The sequence below is a fragment of the Cucurbita pepo genome, chromosome LG14, assembly GCF_002806865.2.
Source record: "Cucurbita pepo subsp. pepo cultivar mu-cu-16 chromosome LG14, ASM280686v2, whole genome shotgun sequence".
Lineage (NCBI taxonomy): Eukaryota > Viridiplantae > Streptophyta > Magnoliopsida > Cucurbitales > Cucurbitaceae > Cucurbita > Cucurbita pepo.
This window is the reverse complement of record NC_036651.1, coordinates 6,274,899-6,299,774: the sequence shown is the minus strand read 5'-3', so window position 1 is coordinate 6,299,774 and position 24,876 is coordinate 6,274,899. Positions and strand designations below refer to the sequence as shown.

General features: G+C 39.1%; 2 protein-coding genes and 3 non-coding genes across 5 annotated transcripts; 2 read left to right on the top strand and 3 right to left on the bottom strand.

Moving 5' to 3' along the window:
* Positions 1 to 1,257: 1,257 nt before the first annotated feature.
* On the bottom strand, positions 1,258 to 1,330 carry TRNAK-CUU. The gene has a single exon. It is a non-coding gene; the product is annotated as a tRNA-Lys (tRNA).
* An 88-nt stretch (positions 1,331 to 1,418) lies between these two features.
* On the bottom strand, positions 1,419 to 1,491 carry TRNAK-CUU. Its single transcript has one exon. It is a non-coding gene; the product is annotated as a tRNA-Lys (tRNA).
* Positions 1,492 to 2,540: 1,049 nt separating this feature from the next.
* TRNAK-CUU lies at positions 2,541 to 2,613 on the bottom strand. Its single transcript has one exon. It is a non-coding gene; the product is annotated as a tRNA-Lys (tRNA).
* Positions 2,614 to 4,639: 2,026 nt separating this feature from the next.
* On the top strand, positions 4,640 to 13,226 carry LOC111810752 (enhancer of mRNA-decapping protein 4). The gene is made up of 12 exons (XM_023697524.1): positions 4,640 to 5,727; positions 7,424 to 7,473; positions 7,639 to 7,798; positions 7,929 to 8,147; positions 8,573 to 8,701; positions 8,815 to 10,419; positions 10,518 to 10,877; positions 10,956 to 11,075; positions 11,184 to 11,354; positions 11,953 to 12,117; positions 12,193 to 12,318; positions 12,718 to 13,226. Exons 1-12 carry the CDS (start codon positions 4,897 to 4,899, stop codon positions 13,021 to 13,023), a joined length of 4,242 nt encoding a protein of 1,413 aa, XP_023553292.1. The 5' UTR covers positions 4,640 to 4,896; the 3' UTR covers positions 13,024 to 13,226.
* A 9,701-nt stretch (positions 13,227 to 22,927) lies between these two features.
* Positions 22,928 to 24,623, top strand: LOC111810465 (transcription factor MYB80-like; the record flags this gene model as incomplete). The annotated part of the gene is made up of 3 exons (XM_023697173.1): positions 22,928 to 23,045; positions 23,117 to 23,246; positions 23,812 to 24,623. Coding segments are annotated over 3 exons (945 nt in total), but the record flags the coding sequence as incomplete, so codon positions are not given.
* Between the last annotated feature and the right edge of the window lie 253 nt (positions 24,624 to 24,876).

The window sequence follows — 24,876 nt, the reverse complement described above, 5'->3', positions numbered from 1 at the left end:
CATTGTTTATATCATATACAAAAGTGGGCCGCATCCATAGTGTCCCCAGAATAAGGTACTCAGCCTTATCCTTATACTATAGATCATTTTGACTATATACTTGAACTTGATCCACTCTTATGTCTCTACATATAGTTCAAGTAATCATACTATAGCCAGAGTGTTCTTAGTTTATTGGATTTAGATTAATGATCGTAAAGTTCACTTTATTCAATAACAATCTTTACTGAATAAACAACAATAATAAATTTATTGAAAATAGAATATCTTTTTGTTTACAAACTATGAGTTTTAGGACATAAAACCCAACACAAACAAGATAATCGCAGTCCACCACCAGGGGGCCGATTGAAGCAGAATAAAATCTTAAACACAAACAAGATAATCGCAGTCCACCACCAGGGGCCGATTGAAGTAAAATAAAATTTAAAACACAAACAAGATAATCGCAGTCCACCACCAGGGGGTGATTGAAGCAAAATAAAATCTGAAACACAAACAAGATAATCGCAGTCCCACCAGGGGGCCGATTGAAACAGAATAAAATCTTAAACACAAACAAGATAATCGCAGTCCACCACCAGGGGCCGATTGAAGTAAAATAAAATTTAAAACACAAACAAGATAATCGCAGTCCACCACCAGGGGGTGATTGAAGCAAAATAAAATCTGAAACACAAACAAGATAATCGCAGTCCCACCAGGGGGCCGATTGAAACAGAATAAAATCTTAAACACAAACAAGATAATCGCAGTCCACCACCAGGGGGCCGATTGAAGCAAAATAACCACGACCACAAGCTGCTTAATAGCCTTGCGCTCTACGAACTGAGCTAGACGAGCTTTGGTCTGTTTGAAACTCAAGCCTAGCAACCCACAATCAAATAATCGCCCACTCTGAGGCTCAAACCCACAACCACAAAGTTAAGAGTCTTGCGCTCTACCAACTGAGCTAAACGGGCTTTTGGTCTCTTTAAAACTCAAGCTTACTAGTCTACCACCAGGGGGCCGATTGGAGCAAAATGAAATCTAAAACACAAATAAGATAATAGCCTATTGTGGGGTTCAAACCATCGACTATAAGGTTAAGAGCCTTGCACTCTGTCAACTGAGCTAAATGAACTTTTGATCTCTTTGAAACTCAAGCCTAACAATCCACTCTACGAACTGCTAGACGGGCTTTTGGTTTCGAAGCCTAGCAGTCCACTCCCAGGGGCCGATTGAAGCAAAATAAAGTCTAAAACACAAACAAATAATCGCCCACAGTAGGGCTCAAACCCACGACCACAAAGTTAAGAGCCTTGCACTCTACCAACTAAGCTAAACGGGCTTTTTGTTTCTTTGGAACTCAAGCCTAGTAGTCCACCACCAGAGGGCCGATTGGAGCAAAATAAAATCTGAAACACAAACAAGATAATCGCCCACCATGGGGCTCGAACCCACAATCACAAAGTTAAGAGCCTTGCACTCTAACAACTGAGCTAGACGGGCTTTTGAAACACAAACAAGATAATCGCTCACCGTTGGGCTCAAACCCACGACCACTATGTTAAGAGCCTTGCACTTTACCAACTAAGCTTAACCAGGGGACCAATTAAGAGCCTTGCGCTCTACCAAATGAGCTAAACAAGCTTTTGGTTTCTTTAAAATAAAATCTAAAACACAAACAAGATAATTTGATAAGCGCCTACAATGCTGGAATTTGCAAAGCTAGAGGTCCTTCTAGAATCCTTGCAAAACGCTCACAGAGAAAGCTAACTTAACGGATTGATTCCAACCAAGAGCTGGTTAGAAGATGAATGACTCTTAGATCGAACTTGGAATCTATGATGGTCACTCTTAGATACCAAGACAATTCACTCCAGAATTAGCTTGATCAAAACTAATTCAATGAATCGGTTTAAACATCAAACCAAAGCAAGGTTTGAAAAAGAATAACACCATAAGGGTATCAAGAAAACACAAAGGCTTTTTCTGTATTCAACAAATGAATATTACATGCCTTTAAATAGGCCCAAAAAATAACCCTAACATAATAAGGTTCAACCACCAACTACAAATCATTAATAAATGCTATTAAATACAAATGGAAGAAAATAAGGCATTTATACAAACTATTAATAAATGCTATTAAATATAAATTGAAGAAAATGAGGCATTCATAAATTGTATGGGTAGTTCAAGGCATGCTATTAAATATAAATCGAAGAAAATAAGGTCAACTACAAATCATTAATAAATGCTATTAAATACAAATGGAAGAAAATAAGGCATTCATACAAACTATTAATAAATGCTATTAAATATAAATTGAAGAAAATGAAGCATTCATAAATTGTATGGGTAGTTCAAGGCATGCTATTAAATATAAATCGAAGAAAATAAGGCATTCATAAATTGTATTGGTAGTTCAACTACGCCACTGTGGAGCTCAAACCCACGAGCTAGACGGGCTTTTGGTCTCTTCAGAACTCAAGCCTAGCAGTCCTAGCACGGGGCCGATTGAAGCAAAATAAAATTTGAAACACAAATAAGATAATCGCCCATCGTGGGACTCAAACCCACAACCACAAGGTTAAGAGCCTTACGCTCTACCAACTGAGCTAGACGGGCTTTTGATTTCTTTGGAACTCAAGCCTAGTAGTCCACCACCAGGGGGCCGATTGAAGCAAAATAAAATCTAGCCCATCGTGGGGCTCAAACACACAACCACAAGGTTAAGAGCCTTGCACTCTACCAACTGAGTTAGACAGGCTTTTGGTTTTTTTGAAACTCAAGCCTAATAGTCCACCACCAGGGGGCCGAAAGGTTAAGAGCCTTGCGCTCTACCAACAGTCCACCACCACCGGGGGGCCGAAAGGTTAAGAGCCTTGCGCTCTACCAACAGTCCACCACCACCGGGGGGCCGAAAGGTTAAGAGCCTTGCGCTCTACCAACAGTCCACCACCACCGGGGGGCCGAAAGGTTAAGAGCCTTGCGCTCTACCAACAGTCCACCACCACCGGGGGGCCGAAAGGTTAAGAGCCTTGCGCTCTACCAACAGTCCACCACCACCGGGGGGCCGAAAGGTTAAGAGCCTTGCGCTCTACCAACAGTCCACCACCACCGGGGGGCCGAAAGGTTAAGAGCCTTGCGCTCTACCAACAGTCCACCACCGGGGGGCCGAAAGGTTAAGAGCCTTGCGCTCTAAGGGCCGAAAGGTTAAGAGCTAACTTTGGAACTCAAACCTAGCAATCCACCACCAGGGGGCCGAAAGGTTAAGAGCCTTGCGCTCTAGGGGCCGAAAGGTTAAGAGCCAACTTTGGAACTCAAACCTAGCAATCCACCACCAGGGGCCGAAAGGTTAAGAGACAACTTTGGAACTCAAACCTAGCAATCCACCACCAGGGGGCCGATTGGGCCAATGCCGAAAGGTTAAGAGCCTTGCGCTCTACCAACTTTGGAACTCAAACCTAGCAATCCACCATCAGGGGGCCGATTGAAGCAAAATAAAATTTGAAACACAAACAAGACAATCGCCGACTACGGAGCTCAAACCCACGACCACAAAGTTAAGAGCCTTGCGCTCTACCAATTGAGCTAGACAAGCTTTTGGTCTCTTTGGAACTCAAGCCTAGCCACCACGGGGCCAATTAAAGCAAAATAAAATTTAAAACACAAACAAAATAATCATCCACCGGGGGGCTTGAACCCATGATCATAAGATTAAGAGCTTTGCACTTTACCAACTAAGCTAGACAAGCTTTTAGTTTTTTTAGAACTCAAGCCTAGGAGTCCACCACCAGGGGCCGATTGGAGCAAAATAAAATCTAAAACACAAATAAGATAAAATTTCCACCATAGGGCTTGAACCTACCACCAAAGGTTAAGAGCCTTGCACTCTACCAACTAAGCTAGATGAGCTTCTTATCTTTTTTGAACTCAAGAGAAAAATAATTCTATTTTAAGAGCTTTAAAGAGAAATTTGTAAGTATTTTGATTGTTATAAAAGTACTGAGAACCCATTACAAAAATGAATTTGTGAGATTTTGCTATAATATTCACAATATTAAAATAGAACATATAATTGTCGAAAACTGGCATAGTTCTAAGTAAATTAGTATCGACTGTATAACCCTACTAAATTTTCAACATCTAGCTAATTTGATAAGCAAAAATTCTTCATTTTTAGAGTGATTGCTTAAGTTAAGCCTTCTTGACACGTTTTTTAGTTTTAATTTTTAGTCCTTTAATGATCTTTTGAGTCTTAGTACAATGGATTACATAGATATTTCTTGTGCTCTTTTGTTTCCAAACAGATTTGTTCATCGGTAATGACGAACTAATTTATATTGAAATAATGATAAATTTTAATTAAATATTTGAGAAAAGAATAAATAAATATTATACAAATTAACATTATATTTTTATTAAAAATAAAAAATTAAATAAATAATTCAATTAATTGGAACTAATTTAATTTGATTGGTTTATTTATTTGGATAAAATAATTAAGTATTGACGGACCCTATGGTCCGATTTTTTAATATTATTGGCGGCCAAAATCAAATAATTTGAAAAAAAAAAAGAAAAAAAAAAGTATTTTATTTATTTATTTATTTACTTATTTTCCATTTTCTCTTCCCATCTTCATCGGGTATATAATCCTGGTCTCTCCGGTCTTTGGCTCTTCACTTCTTCTGGTCTTCTGGGTTTCTCAAGATACCAATTTCGATACCCCTCGTTTCTCTCTCTCTTTCCCTTTCTTCATTTCTTTTTTGTCTCTCCTTCTCAGATCGCGCGCCGTTTCTGTTCTCCAGATTCTTCCCACTCCAAAAATTGATACCAAAATCATCCGGATTCGTCTGATATCGGGGAGTTGCAGATCTGGGTTTTGCGCAATTCAGCTGATTCTTCATGGCTTCCACTGGGAATCCAAATCCAAATCCAACGAATCCACCATTTGATGTCCAGAAATTCTTTAAACCCACCATTTCCAACCCTCCGCCGACCTCCCAAAACCCTACCCTTTTGAATTCATCGCCATTTCCGCCTCCTTCTTCCTCTTACCCTCCTCCCACTGGTCCTTTCTCTTACCCACTTCAGAACGCCCCATTTCATCATCCCTATCATTCTCCTCATCTTCCCAATCAAGTTCCGTACTCTCAGGACCAGTTCTCTAATCTTCACCATCAGCGCTCTCTTTCTTATCCCACGCCGCCGCTTCAGCCTTCTCCTCCTCCGGTCAACGTCGGCGTCCCGCAGAACAATCCGGCGCAGAGCTCTGGTGCTCGGATAATGGCGATGATTAGAGCCCCTGGTTCTAATCTCGAACAACTCCCTCTTCCCCCTGCTCCATTGGCTTCGATGCCGTCTCCTTCCTCGGGCATTCCTGAATCTTCAGCGCCTCCTAATATTCCCATCATGACTACCATTCCCATGATACAGGGGGTTAATCCTGGCATTTCTCCTACCGGGCCGGTTCGAATGCCGAGTAGTAAGCTTCCTAAAGGCCGGCATTTGATCGGTGATCATGTGGTGTATGATGTGAATGTTAGGTTGCAAGGAGAGATCCAGCCACAGCTCGAAGTGACGCCTATTACCAAATATGGTTCAGATCCTCAGCTTGTGCTGGGGCGTCAAATTGCGGTCAACAAGACATATATATGCTATGGATTGAAACAGGGGAACATTCGAGTTCTTAATATCAATACCGCGCTAAGATCTTTGTTTCGAGGCCATGAAAAGGTTTGGCTTACAACTTTTGTTTCTTTGTTCTTTTAATTTGAATGAATTGCTTCGTTGCTTGCTTGGGGATCTATCATTTTGCTGGTTTTTCATTGATCATTGTTTTACATTGTAATACTTGGAATATTACAATAGTTACTTTTTAATATTTCCGTCGTAAACAAGTAACCCCATTTGATGTATGGAGATTTACCAAGAGGCAACCTACTGGAGCTAACGAGAAGGTGCTCCAATTAGAGTTAGTATAGGAGGATAAATAGATGCAAAATGGTTTGAGCAAGAGCTCCAAGAGAAGCGGCAGAAGTTTGTTTCAGTCCCAATCCTGTCTTAACAAATGTGAGTATATCTTCTGTTATAGGTTTATAATAGGGCACATCCTTGAAAAAGTTCAACTAGAGACCTTGCCACGATAAAAAAAATTTGGCCATAAACTAACTCTTTAAACTTCTAGGACTTCAAAGCGTTGATAAAAAAAAGTGTCTCCATCACTTTGTCATCGCTGCTTAGAATTTTTTTCCATTGAAATTGACGCAAGTATAAGAGATATGCTAGGGTAAAGAACTGGGCATGACGTTATCTAATCTTTTTCCCACCAGTGGGGTTCCCTTGCTTGTTAGTTGACAGCTTCAAGAACTTGATTGGCTGTTCTTACCTTTAAACACTTGTGTTATATGATGGAAATTGAAGTCATGGTTCCGTCTAGTGATAACCAGAAAGGTTAGTCCTACATTCTAGGTTGCTTTCTATCCCTAGCCTCTTTTGACCACTTGAAAGGAGCAAACATTGAATACTTCAGAAGCAGCTAGTGCAAAGCTTGACTATACGGTGCCTTGGGGCTGTTATTCGTATGCAAGATACTTTCTCTATGTAATCTGCTAATTTGGGCGCACCCTTATTATGTTTATGGTATCCCATCACTAGCTTCACTTGCCTAAAACAAATCCATTCCACAGATCATAGACTCTCCAGTGTTTTCATTTGGACCTATCCGTAATCCCTCTTCCTCCGAGGAAAAAAAAAACCAAAATTTTGGTTCACTTAATGTGAGTGTATCCATTTGAAGTTTTTGTTTATTGGCAGGTTAGAACTCTCCACCTGCTGTAGTTTCTTGGAACTAACTCAAGCAATTATCTCTGTAGCCCATGATCATTGTTCCTCTCCTAGTCCTAACTTCGACCCTTACTTTGAACTAGTTTATATTACCAATTATTTTTATTTAGCTTCATACTAATGTAGTCTATTCTATAATGTACCCTATCTATGATGAAAACTTCTATCTAACATTCTCTTAGAATCAAATTCCAACGTTGGAGATATTAGGTGGCCTTGATTCCTCGATTTGGCTTTTCTGTAAAATATTGGTTTCTTTTTTTTTTATTACTTTTTAATATCTGTGAGTGTTTGTGTCAGTTTGCTTGCCACATTTGGCTATTTTTACACATTTTGTTGGATGGAAATTTGTAGGATATTAAATTCTAAGTAGATGGACAATTAATCTACTTTACCTAAGCCCTTTTTATATCTGTCCTCGATTCCATGGTGTTTTTCGTATTATTGTTATTATTCTTCTATTTTACACTTGTGTTGCATTCTTATCATTCAACTGGGTTACGGTAAATTGTGACTGGTAAAATCCTCTTCCTCACTTATCTTCATCCTTCCTTCCCAAATTCTCAATAATGTCTTATTCACGCAGAGGGTCACTGACATGGCATTCTTTGCGGAAGATGTTCATCTTTTGGCTAGGTAATTATACACTGCATCCCAAACTTAATTTTGTATCTGCTTGGATTATTGTTTTATGGGCCTCTTTTACTCTCTTTTTGGAAGGCAGTTTTCCATAATAAAACTAAAATCCTCCCCCCCTGCCCCACTGTTTTAACTGGGTTATGGCATATTTCTTTTATTCAGTGTTGACGTAGGTGGACGAGTTTATGTTTGGAAGATTTCTGAGGGCCCTGATGAAGAAACTAAGCCACAAATCACTGGGAAAGTTGTTATCTCCCTTCATATGGAAGGAGGAGAGGGGGAAATTGTTCATCCACGAGTTTGCTGGCATTGTCACAAACAGGCAATAATTATTTTAATGCAAACACCCATATTAGCCTTGATTCATAATTAGTTTTCTTTATGGTTTATAATTAATCATCATTGTACAGTTGCTCAACCTCCATACATGAATGTTGTCTGAATTTGTATAGGAAGTTTTGGTTGTTGGATTTGGGAAGTCTGTTCTGAGGATTGACACAACAAAAGTTGGGAAGGGTGAAAGCTTTTCTGCCGAAGCTCCTATCAAATTTTCTCTTGATAAGTTGATTGATGGCGTCCAGCTTGTTGGTAAGCATGATGGAGAAGTGACTGAGTTGTCCATGTGCCAGTGGATGACTTCTCGATTGGTTTCTGCTTCTATGGATGGAACGGTTAGTACTTATCCTGTTGAAGTTCTGAACTTGTTTATTTGACAAGTTCTCTTTGTGATTTATTCATTTTGTAAATACTTGCTGAAATTGACAAGTATTTTCACAAAGAACTGAAGAAAATATTGTCCTTTACTTTTATGTTTACCAATTAAGTATTATTTTCCCATGTAGATGTTTTGCAGCATAGTGTTCTGTTTTCATGTAGCATAGTGTTCAGAACATGTATTTTCCATGTAAATGTTTTATTTGCACAGTTCTTTTTCCCCCTTTTCTTGTCTCAAATCTTCTGATTTTTATTTTGCTATTATGTTTTGGAAATTAATACATTATATTATCTATTTTCTGAAGACAATGGTCATGGATGTTTACTTTCAGAAAACTGCTTTATGGTTTCTTTCTTTTTTGTATGTGTATGTACATTATAGATCAAAATCTGGGAAGATCGCAAGGCATCACCTTTGCTGGTTTTGAGACCTCATGACGGCCAACCAGTTAATGCAGCTACTTTCTTGACTGCTCCTAATCGACCAGATCACATTATACTCATAACAGCTGTAAGTAATACAAGAACCTCTTTTTTATTCCTTCAATTTGGTTGATTGATTGTCCGTGCTTTCCCTAATTTTAAGCTGGCTAAGCATTTTCTCTCGTTTTAAACTCTTGATAGGGGCCTCTAAATTGGGAAGTGAAAATATGGTCATCTGCAAGCGAGGAAGGTTGGCTGCTTCCTAGTGATGCCGAATCATGGAAATGCACCCAGACCCTGGAACTGAAGAGTTCAGCTGAAAGTCAAGTTGAAGAGGCTTTCTTTAATCAAATTGTAGCATTATCTCCAGCTGGCCTTCTTTTGCTTGCTAATGCTAAGAAGAATGCTATATATGCAATTCACTTAGATTATGGTCTTAATCCAGCCTCGACACGGATGGATTATATAGCAGAGTTTACTGTCACGATGCCGATTTTAAGTTTTACTGGAACGAGTGAAATATTAGACCGTCTAACACATATTGTCCAGGTCTATTGCGTACAAACACAAGCAATACAGCAGTATGCTTTAGACTTATCTCAGTGCTTACCCCCACCATTGGACAATGTGGTGTTAGAAAAGGCAGATTCTAATGTTTCACAAGATTCTGCTGGGGTTGAAGGACTGGCTGCCTTGTTTCCATCTGGGAGCAAGCCAACTGACACACCCTTCACTAGTTCCACACCCAGGGGTTCAGTGCTAGTCAATGGCTCTGAAAGTGCTACTGCAGAAAGATATCCTGCAAGCACCACTTCTCAGGATGCCGCATCCATTGCAAATACGGAATCTAAACCTGCTACACTGTCACCTGTAGCTAGTAACACAGACATTGTCTCTACTGCATCACCTCCTCTTCCTTTGAGCCCACGCTTGTCTAGAAATCTGTCTGGTTTTAGAAGTCCAGTGGTTTCCTTTGAGCCTATTACTGCAGTTAGTGATCATGCTGGTGACCGACGTGGTAATGACTTTTCAGTCAATCGACAAATGGATGCCATTCACACAAATTTGTCGGAAGTGTCTTCCCTGGATGATGAGTCCAGAATCATTGAGGAGAAAATTGCACGGGAAGATCTGTCTAATGTCCTAAATCCTCCGATTGTGTTTAAGCATCCAACTCATCTTATTACCCCCTCTGAGATACTGATGGCTGTTTCTTCCTCTGAAACAACGAATGTCACTGAAGGTAAGAGTGAGGGAGAGACAAATATCCAGGACGTAGTGGTTAACAATGACGTTGAAGATACAGAGATGGAGGTTAAAGAGGTAGAAATGAAGTCTCCTCAGAATGGTGAATATGGTCGTAGAGGTGAGCCTCAAAACCTTTCTCCGGAGAACAAGGAAAAAATTTTCTGCTCACAAGCTTCAGATCTTGGTATGGAAGTGGCTCGAGAGTGTAGTACACTATCATCTGAAACTTATATCATTGAGGAATCTCCACAAGTTGATGCTAATACAATAAACTCAGAGGAAGACTCCCAAACTGGTGAGGGTGATAGAACATCTGCCAAAGATGTGTCGGAAAAGGTTTCGGAATCATCTATATCAACAACTCTTCAAATTCCAACTCCTAATACAAAGGGGAAAAAGAACAAGGGGAAAAATTCTCAAGCCTTAGGCTTGGTTTCCCAATCTTCCAGTGCTTTCAATTCTAATGAATCTTCCACTGAACCTTGCGGTAGTTCAAGCCTTCTTCCACCTGAAGCTGCTTTTCCTCCTTTACTGGCCATTCAAGATACGTTGAATCAGGTTAGGATTAGTAGATCTTTTAGCACAGAGTTGTACTCTAGATGGCCATTTGGCCTGTCTAATTGTATTGGTTAATAATTTCAAATACTTTTGTATAGATAATGAGCACTCAGAAAGAAATGCAAAAGCAGATGCAGACGACACTTGCAGTTCCAGTTACTAAAGAAGGTAAAAGGCTGGAGGCAGCTCTTGGACGGAGCATGGAAAAGGCCTTGAAAGCGAATGCTGATGCATTATTGGCCCGGATTCAGGAAGAGAGTGCTAAAAATGAGAAATTATTACGTGATAATACTCAAAAGATATCTAGTCTTGTTGCAAACTTTGTAAACAAGGACTTGCCTGCCTTTTTAGAGAAAGCTCTGAAGAAGGAAATGTCTACCATTGGACCTGCTGTGGCTCGCACAATAACACCAGCTATTGAGAAAACAATTTCTTCTGCCATCATTGATTCCTTCCAGGTTTGAATTTATTTGCATGCAGACTCTTCTCTTTTTTGTTCTCATCATGGGACCTTATTCATGGCTTGTGTGATGTAGAGAGGAGTAGGCGACAAGGCAGTAAGTCAACTAGAGAAAGCTGTCAACTCAAAGCTTGAAGCAACTGTTGCTAGGCAAATCCAAGCACAGTTTCAAACCTCCGGCAAGCAAGCTCTTCAGGTTTTGTTAATTTTTAATAAGCCATCGTCTCTATAATTCATTGATAATATTTCTTTGCAGGTCTTGGTTGTTGAGAATTTTGGTTAGAATAATAATCTTCTTATGCAGGATGCACTAAAATCTAGTTTCGAAGCATCAGTAATTCCTGCCTTTGAAATGTCGTGCAAAGCCATGTTTGAGCAAGTAGATTCTACCTTCCAGAAAGGACTGGTTGAACACTCAGCTGCAGCTCAGCAGCACTTCGACTCCTCACATTCTTCATTGGCACTTGCTTTGAGGGTACAATTGCTGAGCTGACATTCTTGATAGAATATAATTTACTCCCAGTTATAATCCCATGTTTCACTTTTTTATTATGGTGAAGCTTATCTTTCGTCTTACGGCCTTGTGAGTAATATGCTAATCAAGTTATGACATGATGTTTTTAAAACTTTGGAGCAGTATGGGAAATGGTTATCTGTCTATTATGCTTATGATCTGTAAAATTAATTGGTAGTTAGCTCTCTAAGGATGGGTGGACTTTATCCATCTGCTCTGCATGCAAAAAGGATCAGTTCTAGCTATAATTCATAGATAAATCCTGTTTTGTAGGTCCATGCTGGACATAAACGAAGTCATATTTTGGATTTTATGTTAGATAAGTCCACACAACACTTAAGATTTTCTTTGCATATCTGGATGGTGGGTTTATTTGAAGTTCCTTGGATTTTCATGTATCTGGTTCAACCCAAGTTGAATTGTTAGGTACATTTGAAGGTTGAAGACGATGATATTTGATTAGCATGATTTGGCACCTTCTACAATCACCTTATTTTTATTAATTATTGTTTGTTTGCTGCTTTTTCCACCCGTGAACTAATTTAAGCATCGAATACAGGATGCAATAAATTCAGCATCGACAATGGCACAGTCCTTGAGTGGAGAATTGGCTGAAGGCCAAAGAAAACTGATAGCCCTAGCAACTGCTGGAGCAAATGCTAGTTCAATGAATCCTTTGGTTACCCAACTAAGCAATGGACCATTGGGTGCTCTCCATGAGAAGGTTTACTCTTTTTACTTTTCTTCCTTGTATTTCACCTACTGGCCTGGTCTCATGTATTCTCAACGCATGCACTAGGTTGAGGTTCCTTTGGATCCTACCAAAGAACTGTCGAGACTGTTATCTGAAAGGAAATATGAGGAAGCTTTCACCACTGCTTTACAGAGAAGTGATGTGAATATTGTCTCTTGGTTATGTTCTCAGGTAATGTATGGAGTGACTGATTTTTGCATGCTTATGTTTTTAGGTTCGTGCGATGTCACCTTGTGGTTGTTTTTTCAATATTTCTTGTGTATTCCTTCTTCTAGAATCCTCTTCAAAGATTTGTTTTTCTTCCGTTGTTACCGTCGTTACCATGTTGACCGCCTTCTTTTGATTACAAATGTTTGTTCTGGAAAGTATGGTCAGTTTTAGGACTGTATAGGCCATTACAAGCTTAACGAATGATGGATCCTTTTTCTGGCTATCCCATAGTTAGTGGTCTTGCATCTGTTTCTTCACTAATTTTGATCATCTTGCTATGAATGTAAACCGCAGTGGGTAACTACTGATTCTGAGCACTTCAACCACTAAACTAGGAAGATATATTGTATTGTTTGGCAGGTTGACCTTAGGGCCATTCTGGCAAATCCCCTTGCTTTGAGTCAAGGAGTACTGCTGTCACTTCTGCAACAATTAGCCTGTGATATCAACAAGGATAGATCCCGGAAAATTGGATGGATGACAGACGTGGCTGCAGCCGTTAATCCCACAGATCCAATGATAGCAATGCACGTACGACCCATCTTTGAACAGGTGTATCAGATTTTGAACCATCAACGGACCTTGTCAACGATCTCTCCCGTTGAGCTCACTGGCATTCGTATTATAATGCATGTTGTCAACTCCATGCTGGTAACTTGTAAATGATTCTTCCCTCTCTTTTTGGTATGTAATTTTGTTCTGTGGCACTTCAATACCCTAATGTGCAGATATAGAGCATGGAGAATAGATACACATCTCCTCTTTCATGTTTGTTTCTGTAAAAGGCACCGAAACCGTGTAGATCCGTTGTCGAATCTGTTGTGAAGTAGGCGTAGCATAGGCTCGCTCACATTTTGTTTCTCTTCGTTTCATTTCGTTTTTACGGGTGATTTTCTGTTGTCATTGTGGTTAGAGTAGAGATGTGGCAGATGAGAAAAGCTGTTGGAATATGTTGCATTTTCCTTCTCCTCATGATTCCCACAAAGGTTGTCGGAAAGAGAGATTTTGTAGGTGGTGGTTGGAGCTAAAAAAGAAGAGAAGAGTTCCACCTCCCTTATTTTTTGTCCAAATTTTTTAACTTTCAAAAACCTAATCTTTCTACTACTTTATCCTTTTTGGTTTTGTGTCAAATATTTCTTGGCCTTGTGGTCACTGTTCAAGGTTATAATTGTCATTTCTTATCGTTGCCACATCTCCCGTAACGAGACGGGTCAAAATGAAAGTTGGTGGACATGAGATACTCAGATAAAAGACGAGCAATTGAGATCACATTCAAATTTCTATTATAGAACCCATAGTAATCTTTGATTATCAACAATTGAGACCATTGTAGGTGATGCTTCAGCATATGTAGCAATCAAGTTCAGGGGCTTGAGCATATGTTGTCCGGACGTAGGTGACGTGATCCTAAGTTAGCTTGTTCGCTCAATGTTGAGAGTAAGTATCGCACAATTGCTAAATCCGCTGTCAAGAAAAGTGCGATTGTGATAGTTGGTATCAGTAAAAGAAAGCAATAAAGTGATACGTGGCTGTGGGTAACACGCCTCGGATAAACATAATCATGACTCCTCTACTTTTGAGCATCTATAAAATTGTAAACCGTGAAATTATCTCGTTGAAAAGTAATTCTCCATCCCCAAGTTTCACTAAATTTTAAATTAATAATTTGATTTGGATTCGAACCTACCTATTAATTACAAATACAAAATAAAAATTAATACCTAACTTAGATGGATTTTTTTTTTTCCCACTAAAATTGTTACCCAATTTAAAAATCTTAAATTCATTACTTTCATGAACCAAACGTATTATTTGAATTAAAATTTTATTTAGTAGGGAAAAAAAATACTAATTGCCATATTAAATGTCTAATCCATTCAACTTCAATAAATAAATAAATAAACGAACGTAGTGGTTGAAAGACAGACGTGAAAATCACAGAGACGACAGTCATCCAAAGAAGACGATGGCTTCAAACTTCGAAGCAATTCGCTGTTCGATCGCTCCTCTTCACTTTCGAGTGAATGTGGCTCATCATCCTAAACCTTCTTCGAATTCCATTGCACGCCATTCCAATTCTGCGTTCAAAAAGCATACAAATTTTGTTCCTGTCCTGTTGGTGTCGGGGTAGCCGATCGATGACAACCGAACCTTGTTCTTTGGTTTCTTCGGTGTTCAGGATTTTTCTTCGCCAAATTTTTGCTCACCTGAGTTGGCTTCAAGTCTCTTCAACCTCTTTTGTTCTGCTTTCACTGCCAATTATGGTAAGACACAACGAACTAATTGTTGTAACTTGTCTAGAAGATGTATTTTATTTAGTTTATAGTTCATATTAACTCTCATTTATTTTGGTTATTGACTCTCATTTGGATCATAACTATTTTAGTTCATATTCTCATTTATTTAGTTCATATATGAGGATTAGTATTGTTATGTCTATACAAAGGTTTGTCTAGCATTGTTTTAAGAGGAGGAGTCATTGCCATTTTGTATTTGCCTAGAGGCAATTGGGAGGAATTTTGTTGTGAGACTTTGTAGTGTGAGAACGTAAGAGATACACTTGTAAACACTTTGGTTATAGTGATTGGCTACCACTTGTGGATGTAGAGGAATTTCTTCTCTTCAAACCACATAAATCTTTGTGTCTCTTTGTTTAATTTTTGTTTGTGGGTGTGCGAGTGTGAGCTTCTGCTTCTGCTACAACAATGGGGTATCAAAACATTGAAGGTTGTGGCATTTAAGAGTACAACAAGTAGTATCAAAGCACCACCATGTGGTATTTGGGGTATTCGGAAATGAGGAACATCATTGATCACAAGACGTGATACAACAATTAGGTACCAGAACCAGAACATTTTGATTGTGGCATTACGGTACAACAAGTGGTATTAGAGTATTTTAGTTGTGGCATTTAAGAGTACAACAAGTGGTATCAAAGTATTGAAGGTGTGGCAGTTCGGCACACAACACTAAGGCCTTACCCAAAATTTTCTGTCTTCTTATTGGCGACCTTCATACTTTATGGTAGAAGTAGATTGTTTGCATATCATCTATTCCTTTCTTCGGCCTCGAATTACGCTTCGTATTTGTTCTCTTTTGTTTTGATTCTCTTGTACACTTTTGAATTTGAACAAATATGGTTCTTCATTGGCTGATACATCAATTTGAGGTTTCCCCGGATTTGTATTAATAGGATATTCAAACTAACCAGCTGCGTTAATGCTCTAATATTTGGACATCTGAATTAATCTCAACACAAAGATATGCACAAACCACGTTCTGTTCTCCCACCTCTTGGCAGATTGGTTAAAATTAATTGGATACTCATTTTGAACTGAAGGATTCTTGTTGTTACATGTGGCTTCCATATATGATAATTGAGTAGAAGGGTTGGAGGTGGAGAACCTTTTCAACTGGTTTAGTAACTGAGGTTTCAAAGAACATGAATTACTTTCTTGAAGGTTTCAAGTTGGCTGGGCTTAATGTACACGACTGTCCCATGTATGTCCTGTTTTCTTTTGATTTGGTTATATAATGAATTCATTATTTGTTCAATTTTCAGTGCTGACATAAAGAATGAATCTGCAACAGAACTGATTATATCAATTTTGGCACTGAAGTCAAATGATACGTGCTGTTCAGCTATAATTACTATCCTTAATTATGTCGAACATGTTCCTGGTGCTTGGTTGTGCATTCTTCTTTGGTGGGATTGTTTTCTATGAAAAAGGTACAAATTTTTAAGCTACTTTTTGTGCTAAAACTGAAATCTAATCTAGGCACCTGCTGTTGTCAACTTAGGATTGTTGTTAATGGCTGTCATGGGCCTGCTTTTATATTTAACCTTATGGGGCTTAATGGGGCTATCTTTGAGCTGTCTTGTGCATAATATTTGGAAGTGTTGCATATGCAAAGATTTAGGAGGAGAAACGCATGAAACTTGAAGATAAAAGCCAAGGATGCATATTATTGGGTTGTGGTGGGAACTGCAACGGATATAAGCGGTATAATTTTGTGACTCGCGAACTCGTGATGTCGGTACAAATGAATCTAACTCTCATGACTCTTCAATTCTCTCATATACATGTATCTATAAATGTATGAAACAAGTTTAATATCCAACACTCGGTAGTTGGTTGATCTAGTTATCCTATACGCCCCTTATAGAAGTTCGGGGCGGGTGCAATGGTCTTAGTCATATCTCAGTTTGAAATCCTGATTAAAAAAAAAAATCCTCAAAAAACCTAAACGCTGTAGTTCTTGTTTTGCTTGGTCAAAAGATGGCAAGCCATGAGAGGTAGTATGGTTACTATGAGTCGAATTGGATGCTACTGTGTTTACCAGTGTCATCTCTTTTTACCCCATTTACATGATTTTTTTTTTTTTTAATGCTTGTAATACTTCCGGGAAGGTTAAGGGTTTTAATTTTGAGGCTATATAAAGCCATGTTTGTTGACTAAGTTTCTTTGCAATTCTATACGGTTTAAATTGCATGTTTAGAATCATTCAAGCTTGACATGATGGACCTTACTTGTAAAGTGATTCGAATCTCAATCAAGTGTTTTTTTTACTTGTAATATCAATTTTGACTGCCTGTTCTATCAGAATATTCTATCAGAATATTTGGTAGATGCAGTTGAAGTATTACTTTGTTTAATTACCTTCTGGTGATCTGAGAAAGGCTTCAACTTTTCTTTTACATATTGCATCTGAATCATTGAAAATCCCAGTGTCGTTTATTAGTTTTATACGGGAATGCTGCTGTAACGGCCCAGATCCACCGCTAGCAGATATTGTCCTCTTTGGGCTTTCCCTTAAAGCTTTAAAATGCGTCTGCTAGGGGAAGGGTTCCACACCCTTACGAAGGGTGGTTTGTTCTCCTCCCCAACCAATGTCACCCCTCTTCTGTTGGAAAGAGGGATAGTGAAAGAGATATGAATGGATAAATTAGATGAATGCTGCAGTGCTTTATTATTGTCTACTGACTCGATGCTTAGAGGGTTACACAATTCCAGTATTTATAGCTAATACACTCGACCAGAAATAATAAATCATAGAAATCTAGATAAACTTAAATCAAATAACAATCTCCTCAAATCTTGGTAGTTTGAATATTTGAATCATATCTAACTACTCTAAATCATATCTTCATTTTGAATACTTTGAATCATATCTCAACACTCCCCCATGATTCAAAGTTGCAGATGTAAGTACAGAGTTTTTCTTCTGACAAGGCCTTCGTAAGTATGTCTGCTTTAACCCGTACATTGTCTGTCTCAGCTTGTATACCTTTGTTTCTTTGTCTTCCTTTATGAATCCCTCTGGCGGTCTTACATAAACCTCTTCTTGTAAATCTCCATAAAACTTTTCGTTTGGTAGGCCAACCATATCCCATGTTTCATCTTTGTTAAAGGACTGCATCTCTACTGCCATGGCTTTCTTCCCGTCTTCTTTTTCAATTGCTTCTTCATAATTCATAGGGTCTGAAACAGTAAGAGCAAATTGACATGATGCATATATGTCAGCTAAAGATTTATACTTCCTTGGAGGTGTCTCATCTGAAAGTTCTTCAAGAGAGGAATTGCTGTTCAGTGATTCTGAAGATGATGAATTTGACACACTTTGTGTTGCAGTGGATGCACTGGGAGATGCACTGGAGTTGACCCTTGTCTCTTCATTTGGGGAAACTTCAACTGTAATCTTTTGCTGCTCCTGTTCTTTACTCCAATCCCAACTCACGTTTTCATTAAATATTACATCTCTTCTAACTAAAATCTTTTCACTAACGGGGTTGTATAGTTTATATGCCTTTGATTGAGTACAATAGCCAATGAAAATGCATTTTTCAGATTTTTCATCAAGCTTTTGACGAGTTTGAGGATGTTTCAAAGCATAAGCAACACAACCAAAGATTCGTAAATGACTTACAGATGGTTTCCTTCCATGCCATGCTTCATAAGGAGTTCGATTCATAACCGCCTTTGTTGGTGAGATGTTTAATAGATAAACAGATGTTGCTACGGCTTCGGCCCAAAATTGGTTTGGAAGTCTCCTTGCTTGTAACATACTTCTTGCCATCTCCACAATAGTTCGATTTTTTCGTTCAGCGATTCCATTCTGTTCTGGAGTGTAGGGAGCTGTTAATTCCCTTTGGATGCCCTCTTCTTCACAAAAGAGATTGAAATCTTTAGATATGAACTCGCCACCTCTGTCTGTGCGAAGAACTTTAATGTGACAGCCACTTTGGTTCTCTACCATAGCTTTAAAAATCTGGAACTTCTGAAAAGTTTCTGACTTATGCTGTAGGAAGTAAACCCAGCTCATGCGACTATAGTCATCAACGAATAGTAAAAAGTATATACTTCCACCCAAGGACTTCGTTTGCATTGACCCACATAAATCAGCATGAATTAGTTCTAGATAATGTGAAGCTCTTTTAGCTTTTCCAACAGGAAACGACTTCCTAATCTACTTGCCATAAATGCATCCTTCACATAAATTAGTTGAGTCAATTCTTGGTAATCCGAAAACCATACCTTTATCCCTGAGTATTTTCAGGCCGTTCATATGAAGATGTCCATATCTGAGATGCCATAATGTTGAGTCATCTTTCGTGCTAGCAGTAAGAGCAAAATCCTCCATGTTAGAAATATCAAGTGGAAACATCTTATTTGAAGTCATGTCAATTTGAACTTTATGGCCTGATTTCTTATGCGTAATGACACAAGTGTTGTCATCAAATAGAACAGAATGCCCTCTGGTCATCAATTGCCCAACACTCAATAAATTGTACCCTAAATCAGGTACAAATTGAACATTATCTAATTGTTTTATCTTACCGTGACTGGTTTTGACATTTACCGTACCTTTTCCTTCAACTTGCATCTGTTTTGTATTTCCAAGTTGCACCTTAATCTTTTGCGTCTCATCAAGCTCTTTGAATAAGGATTTTGTGCCTGTCATATGGTTCGAGCATCCGCTATCAACAAACCATAAGTCACCTTTTTTCGGATTAGTATCCATGCACGCCACAAACAACTTTTCTTCTTCTTCTTCATTCTCTGCTGCAAAATTCATTCGTTGATTTTTATACCAACAATCAGATTTTGTGTGCCCATACCTTCTACAATGGTAACATTGTATGACATTCCTTTGTTCATTGAATTGTCTCTGTCCATCACTTCTCCATCTACCCCTGTTATCACGACCACCATGGAAGCTGCGAAATCCTCCTCTTCCACGACTTCTACCTGCTAAATGAATATTTTCTCTTTCGTTGTTTTCGTTGTTGGTTGTCTCCTTCACTTGTAGTGCCTTTTCTTCGTTCCTTTCTGATGCTCTATTGATTCTTGCCTCATGAGCCTGAAGTGAGCCCAGCAGTTCATCAACGGAGAGTATGGATAGATCCTTAGCTTCTTCTATGGCAGCCACCACATGGTCAAACTTTGGAGTTAAGCTTCTCAACACCTTTGCAACAATTGTTTCGTCTGAAATTTTCTCTCCATAGGTGCGCATCTGACTGACTATTGCCATTGTTCTGGACAAAAAATCAGCAATTGATTCGCCATTCGTCATGAGCAGAGTTTCAAAATCACGTCTTAGAGATTGCAATTTCACTATTATGACTTTTGAATCTCCCTGAAACTCTTTCTGCAGAATTGACCATGCTTGCTTTGATGTGGTTGCTGCTGCAATTCGTGAAAAGATAGTCTCATGAACTACTTGCTAAATAATGAATAGAGTCTTGTCATCGTTTTTCTTGGTTTCTCTTAGTCTCTTCTTTTCTTCTATTGTGGGTTCTAATAGATCAACAAACCCGTGCTCCACCAAGTCCCATAGCTCCTGCGATCTGAGCAAGGTCTTCATCTTGATGCTCCACCACTCATATTTCTCACCATTAAAGATTGGTAACAACGGTGCAGAGGAAGAAAAACCAGCTACTGCCATTTTTGTTTTGTGAAAGAAAATAATCACGCCCTCGTGTCGAACGAACTTGGCTCTGATACCAAAATTGTTGGAAAGAGAGATAGTGAAAGAGATATGAATGGATAAATTAGATGAATGTTGCCGTGCTTTATTATTGTCTACTGACTTGATGCTTAGAGGGTTACACAATTCCAGTATTTATAGCTAATACACTGGACCAGAAATAATAATCATAGAAATCTAGATAAACTCAAATCAAATAACAATCTCCTCACATCTTGGTAGTTTGAATATTTGAATCATATCTAACTACTCTAAATCATATCTTCATTTTGAATACTTTGAATCATATCTCAACATCTTCGAGTCACAGCGTCCTCGCTGGCAATCTTTCCTTCCTCCAATCGATGTGGGACCACCCCCAAATCTACCCCCCTTCGGGGCCCAGCGTCCTCACTGGCACTCTTTCCTTCCTCCAATCGATGTGGGACCGCCTCCAAATCCACCCCCTTTGGGGCCCAACGTCTTTACTGGCACACCGCCTCGTGTCTACCCCCGTTCGAGGAACAGCGAGAAGGTTGGCACAGCGTTTGATGTCTGACTCTGATACCATTTGTAACGGCCCAGATCCACCGCTAGCAAATCTTGTCCTTTTTGGGCTTTCCCTCGAGGCTTTAAAACGCGTCAGCTGGGAAGGTTTCCACACTCTTATAAAGGGTGATTTGTTCTCCTCCCCAACCAATGTGGGACATCACAGACTGAATGCAAGCGCTGTTATATTAGCTAAGAAAGGTAAGCTTGTCAGCTTTAGAACATATTGTCCATCCAGGACTGATGCGATGTCAACTTTCTTGGCAGGATATTTCTCTGGGCGTAGCTATCGGATCATGAACCCAGATATCTATGTTCGGGGTAAGTGATTGTTTCCATTAGAACACAATGGCTCAGAGTCCTTACTTCCTCTACTTGCTGTACTCTAAAAATTTAACTTTTATTGACCTTCTGTCACTTCGTCATTGTATGAAGGCATGTGATGTTTCTCTGAATTTGAATCTGCATTGCGATGTCCTGAAACTGTTTTATTGTTCCTTGTGTCACGTGGCTAATGCTGCTCTTTCATCGACTGATCTAGAATCAGCTATGTCAGAATAGGCCGCTAGGAGTACGGATTTGCTATACATTTTCTTGTTCGCTTCTGATCGTGTATGCAAAATTATTGCAGATTCCTTTCTTTGTCGTAACTGGGTGGATTATGAGACAACCAATGAACTCGAACTTTGAACTCTAGTCGGCGACACTTATAACTGTAATTGTCGTAGCTTTCTTGCTCTAGGTTTGTAATCAAACCCCCTTATGAGCTTATACTTGACTACTTGACTTAGTAGAATAAGTCATTAACTTGTTGAGGAAGTTTAAGAGAATGGTTAGTAGACTTAGGACAAAGATGAGAGAGACCGAAGGAAAAAAGGAGCAGTTATCGAAGAAGCTGTAGAAGAGCACCGGATTGAAATGTAAACTCTCCTCTTATGATATCAATCGTTAGTCTTTTTTCAATCAAGAAATAGAGTGATTCAAATGGCTTTACCGAGTGTTTGAAAAATAGTCCAGGGTCGAAGACGCTCGACTCGAAAAGAAAAGGGAGGAGAGGGGTGAAACCGTGAGACCAAAGGGAGGGGTGAAACCGCGAGACCAAAGGGAGAGGGGCGAAACCGCGAGACATTCAGTCATCAGTAGCTTCTTCGATGAAAAGCCATCCTATCCTGTCCTTTCTTTACAGTCTAGAAAATGAAAGGAAGATTTGCTCAATCACCTCTGCTTCGCTCCTTCGGCTCTAAACTGCTAGGTTCTTTCTCCTTGCACATTCGCTTTATTTTGTCTCCCAGCTTCGCTCCCTGATTGAACTCCTTTACCTTCGCCCCTGAACCTACGCTCCCTGATCGAACTCCTTTACCTTCGCCCCTGAACCTATTACCTATTTATTCACTATAAAGACTGAACTCAAGATTAATTAATGAGAGTTTATGAGGTAGAATAAGTTACTAACTTACGGAGCAACTATAGGAGAATGGGTAGTAGTTGCCAAGTCGTGGACTAAGTTTTATACTTTGATTAGGAAGATCCTAAAGTTTAGGAAGTTAGTTAGTGACTGAGGTATGCTTTTTCACAACAACCAAGATAAGTGCTTAAGGTTCCTCTATTCAAAAGCTCTCCCTCCATGTTGTCTTTTTTTGGTTATTTCATTTGTTTCGACATATTTCGATTCATATCGGCCTGTTCTATTATGACCCCGGAAAAGAGTCAACGAGTGGAGGAGAGAGAAAGATGGGGAGAGGTAGAGAGAGGGTTGACCAGGTGTCTGAAGAGTGAGCTACCCACCATCTCACACGCTCAATGGCGTTGAATTTTTTAATAAAATCATGCACCTTTGATGCCTCTCTCTCTCTCTCTCTCTCTCTCTTTTTCCATATAACCAAACCCCATGCAATCACTTCTCATTTCCCACTCTCCATTATATATAACAATCCCAATCTACTCTCTTCCCATAATACAAAAAAACACCCTCTTTTTCTTTTTCTTTTTCTTTGTCTGAACAAAAAAAAAAAAAAAAAAAAAAAAAAAAAAAAAAAAAAAAAAAAAAAAAAAAAAANGTGAGAAGGAAAATGTTAAGAGAGGACAGTGGACTCCTGAAGAAGATAACAAGCTGTCGTCCTACATCGTCCAGCACGGCACTCGAAACTGGCGCCTTATCCCCAAGAATGCTGGTATCACTTTCTCTCTTTACAAACACTTCAAGCCATTACCTTACTCAATGCCTAATGCTGCTTGAATTCAGGTCTCCAAAGATGTGGGAAGAGCTGTCGGCTACGTTGGACTAATTACCTTCGCCCCGACCTGAAGCACGGCCAGTTTTCCGATATGGAAGAACAAACTATTGTCAAGCTACATTCTGTTGTTGGCAACAGGTACACTATCTTCTTAACGTTAATATTGTTAGGAATCATGAATCTCCATAATGATATGATATTGTCTGGTTTGCTTTTGGGCTTCCCAAAGAAATTGTTAGTCTTTTGTTGAGGAGAATGGTTAGTAGTTGCTTAACTTGAGCAGAAAGTTTAGCAAACTAGTTGTGCTTTCTCCGGTATAAATACTCATGATTAGATGTATGCTAGTTTCACAACAATCGAGAGAATTGAAAAACATAAGTGCTTAAGGTTCCTTCTTTCAAAAGCTCTCTCCTGCTTCAATTATTTGTTTCGATATATTTTGTGATATCCCACGTTGGTTGGGGAGGATGGTTGGGGAGGAGAACGAAACATCCTTTATAAGGGTGTAGAAACCTCTACTTAGCAGACGCGTTTTAAAGCCTTGAGGGGAACTCAAAAGGGAAAGTCCAAAGAGGACAATATCGGCTAGTGGTTGACCTGGGCCGTTACATATTTCGATCGTTGGTCATTTCCAACAAACATTGCTTATGAATTGTGTATTATGACTTTGTTGTATGAAAGTGGATCGATTTCGACCCTGCAGGTGGTCATTGATTGCAGCTCAATTACCTGGTCGAACCGATAATGATGTCAAGAATCACTGGAACACTAAGTTGAAGAAGAAGCTATCAGGAATGGGCATTGATCCAGTCACTCACAAGCCATTCTCCCATCTCATGGCTGAAATCGCCACTACTTTGGCTCCTCCACAAGTTTCCCATCTTGCTGAAGCAGCCCTCGGCTGCTTCAAAGACGAAATGCTTCACCTTCTTACAAAGAAGCGCGTCGATTTCCAGCTTCAACAAGCCAACGTACCGCCCGGAAGCACGGCAGGAACTTACATTCACGGCAAACAAAATGAGAAAGATGGTACTGTTGAGAATATCAAACTTGGTTTGTCAAGAGCCATTCAACAGCCTGATCTCATCTCACCTTATAAGCCTTGGAATTCTACTGATGCAGTAGGGACAAGCAATTGTTTTCCTGGATCAACGTCGGAGTTCCAATACGCTCCACTGTCGTTCGGGACCGAGGGGGATGGGTCATCATGGAGCCAGAGCTTATGTACGGGAAGTACGTGCACGGCCGAACAACAGGGGCAACTGCATGATATTCTTGAAGAAACAGAAGAAGAGCTATCAGAGAGTGGCAAAGAGATGAGAAATAGAACAAGTATTTTCAGTTCAAACTCAGTGTTGTGGGATTTACCATGTGATGATCTGATGAATCCAATAGTCTGAGGAAGATGAAAATAAAACAGAATTTCTAAATCATTCAACAAAGCCTTGCAACTCTAGCAATTTTTTTGTCCCAAACAATCGAGCATCGTTGGTTTCGAGTTTTTGAGTTCTTAAACTTGGCACTAAAATCCGTTAAATTAATAAAATTACTCTTAATATTTGTTCTAAAAATATTCTTTTTTTAATAATAATTTTAAACTTTTTTTAAAAAAATATTAATTAACTTTCAAACATGATATTAGTATAGTATTCAAAATTCCAGTTGTAAAATTAATCATCAAATATAAAAAAGATCGACAAATGAATATGATTATGATCACGAGACATTCTTAACCGATCACCGTAATAGACAAATTTAAAAAACAAAA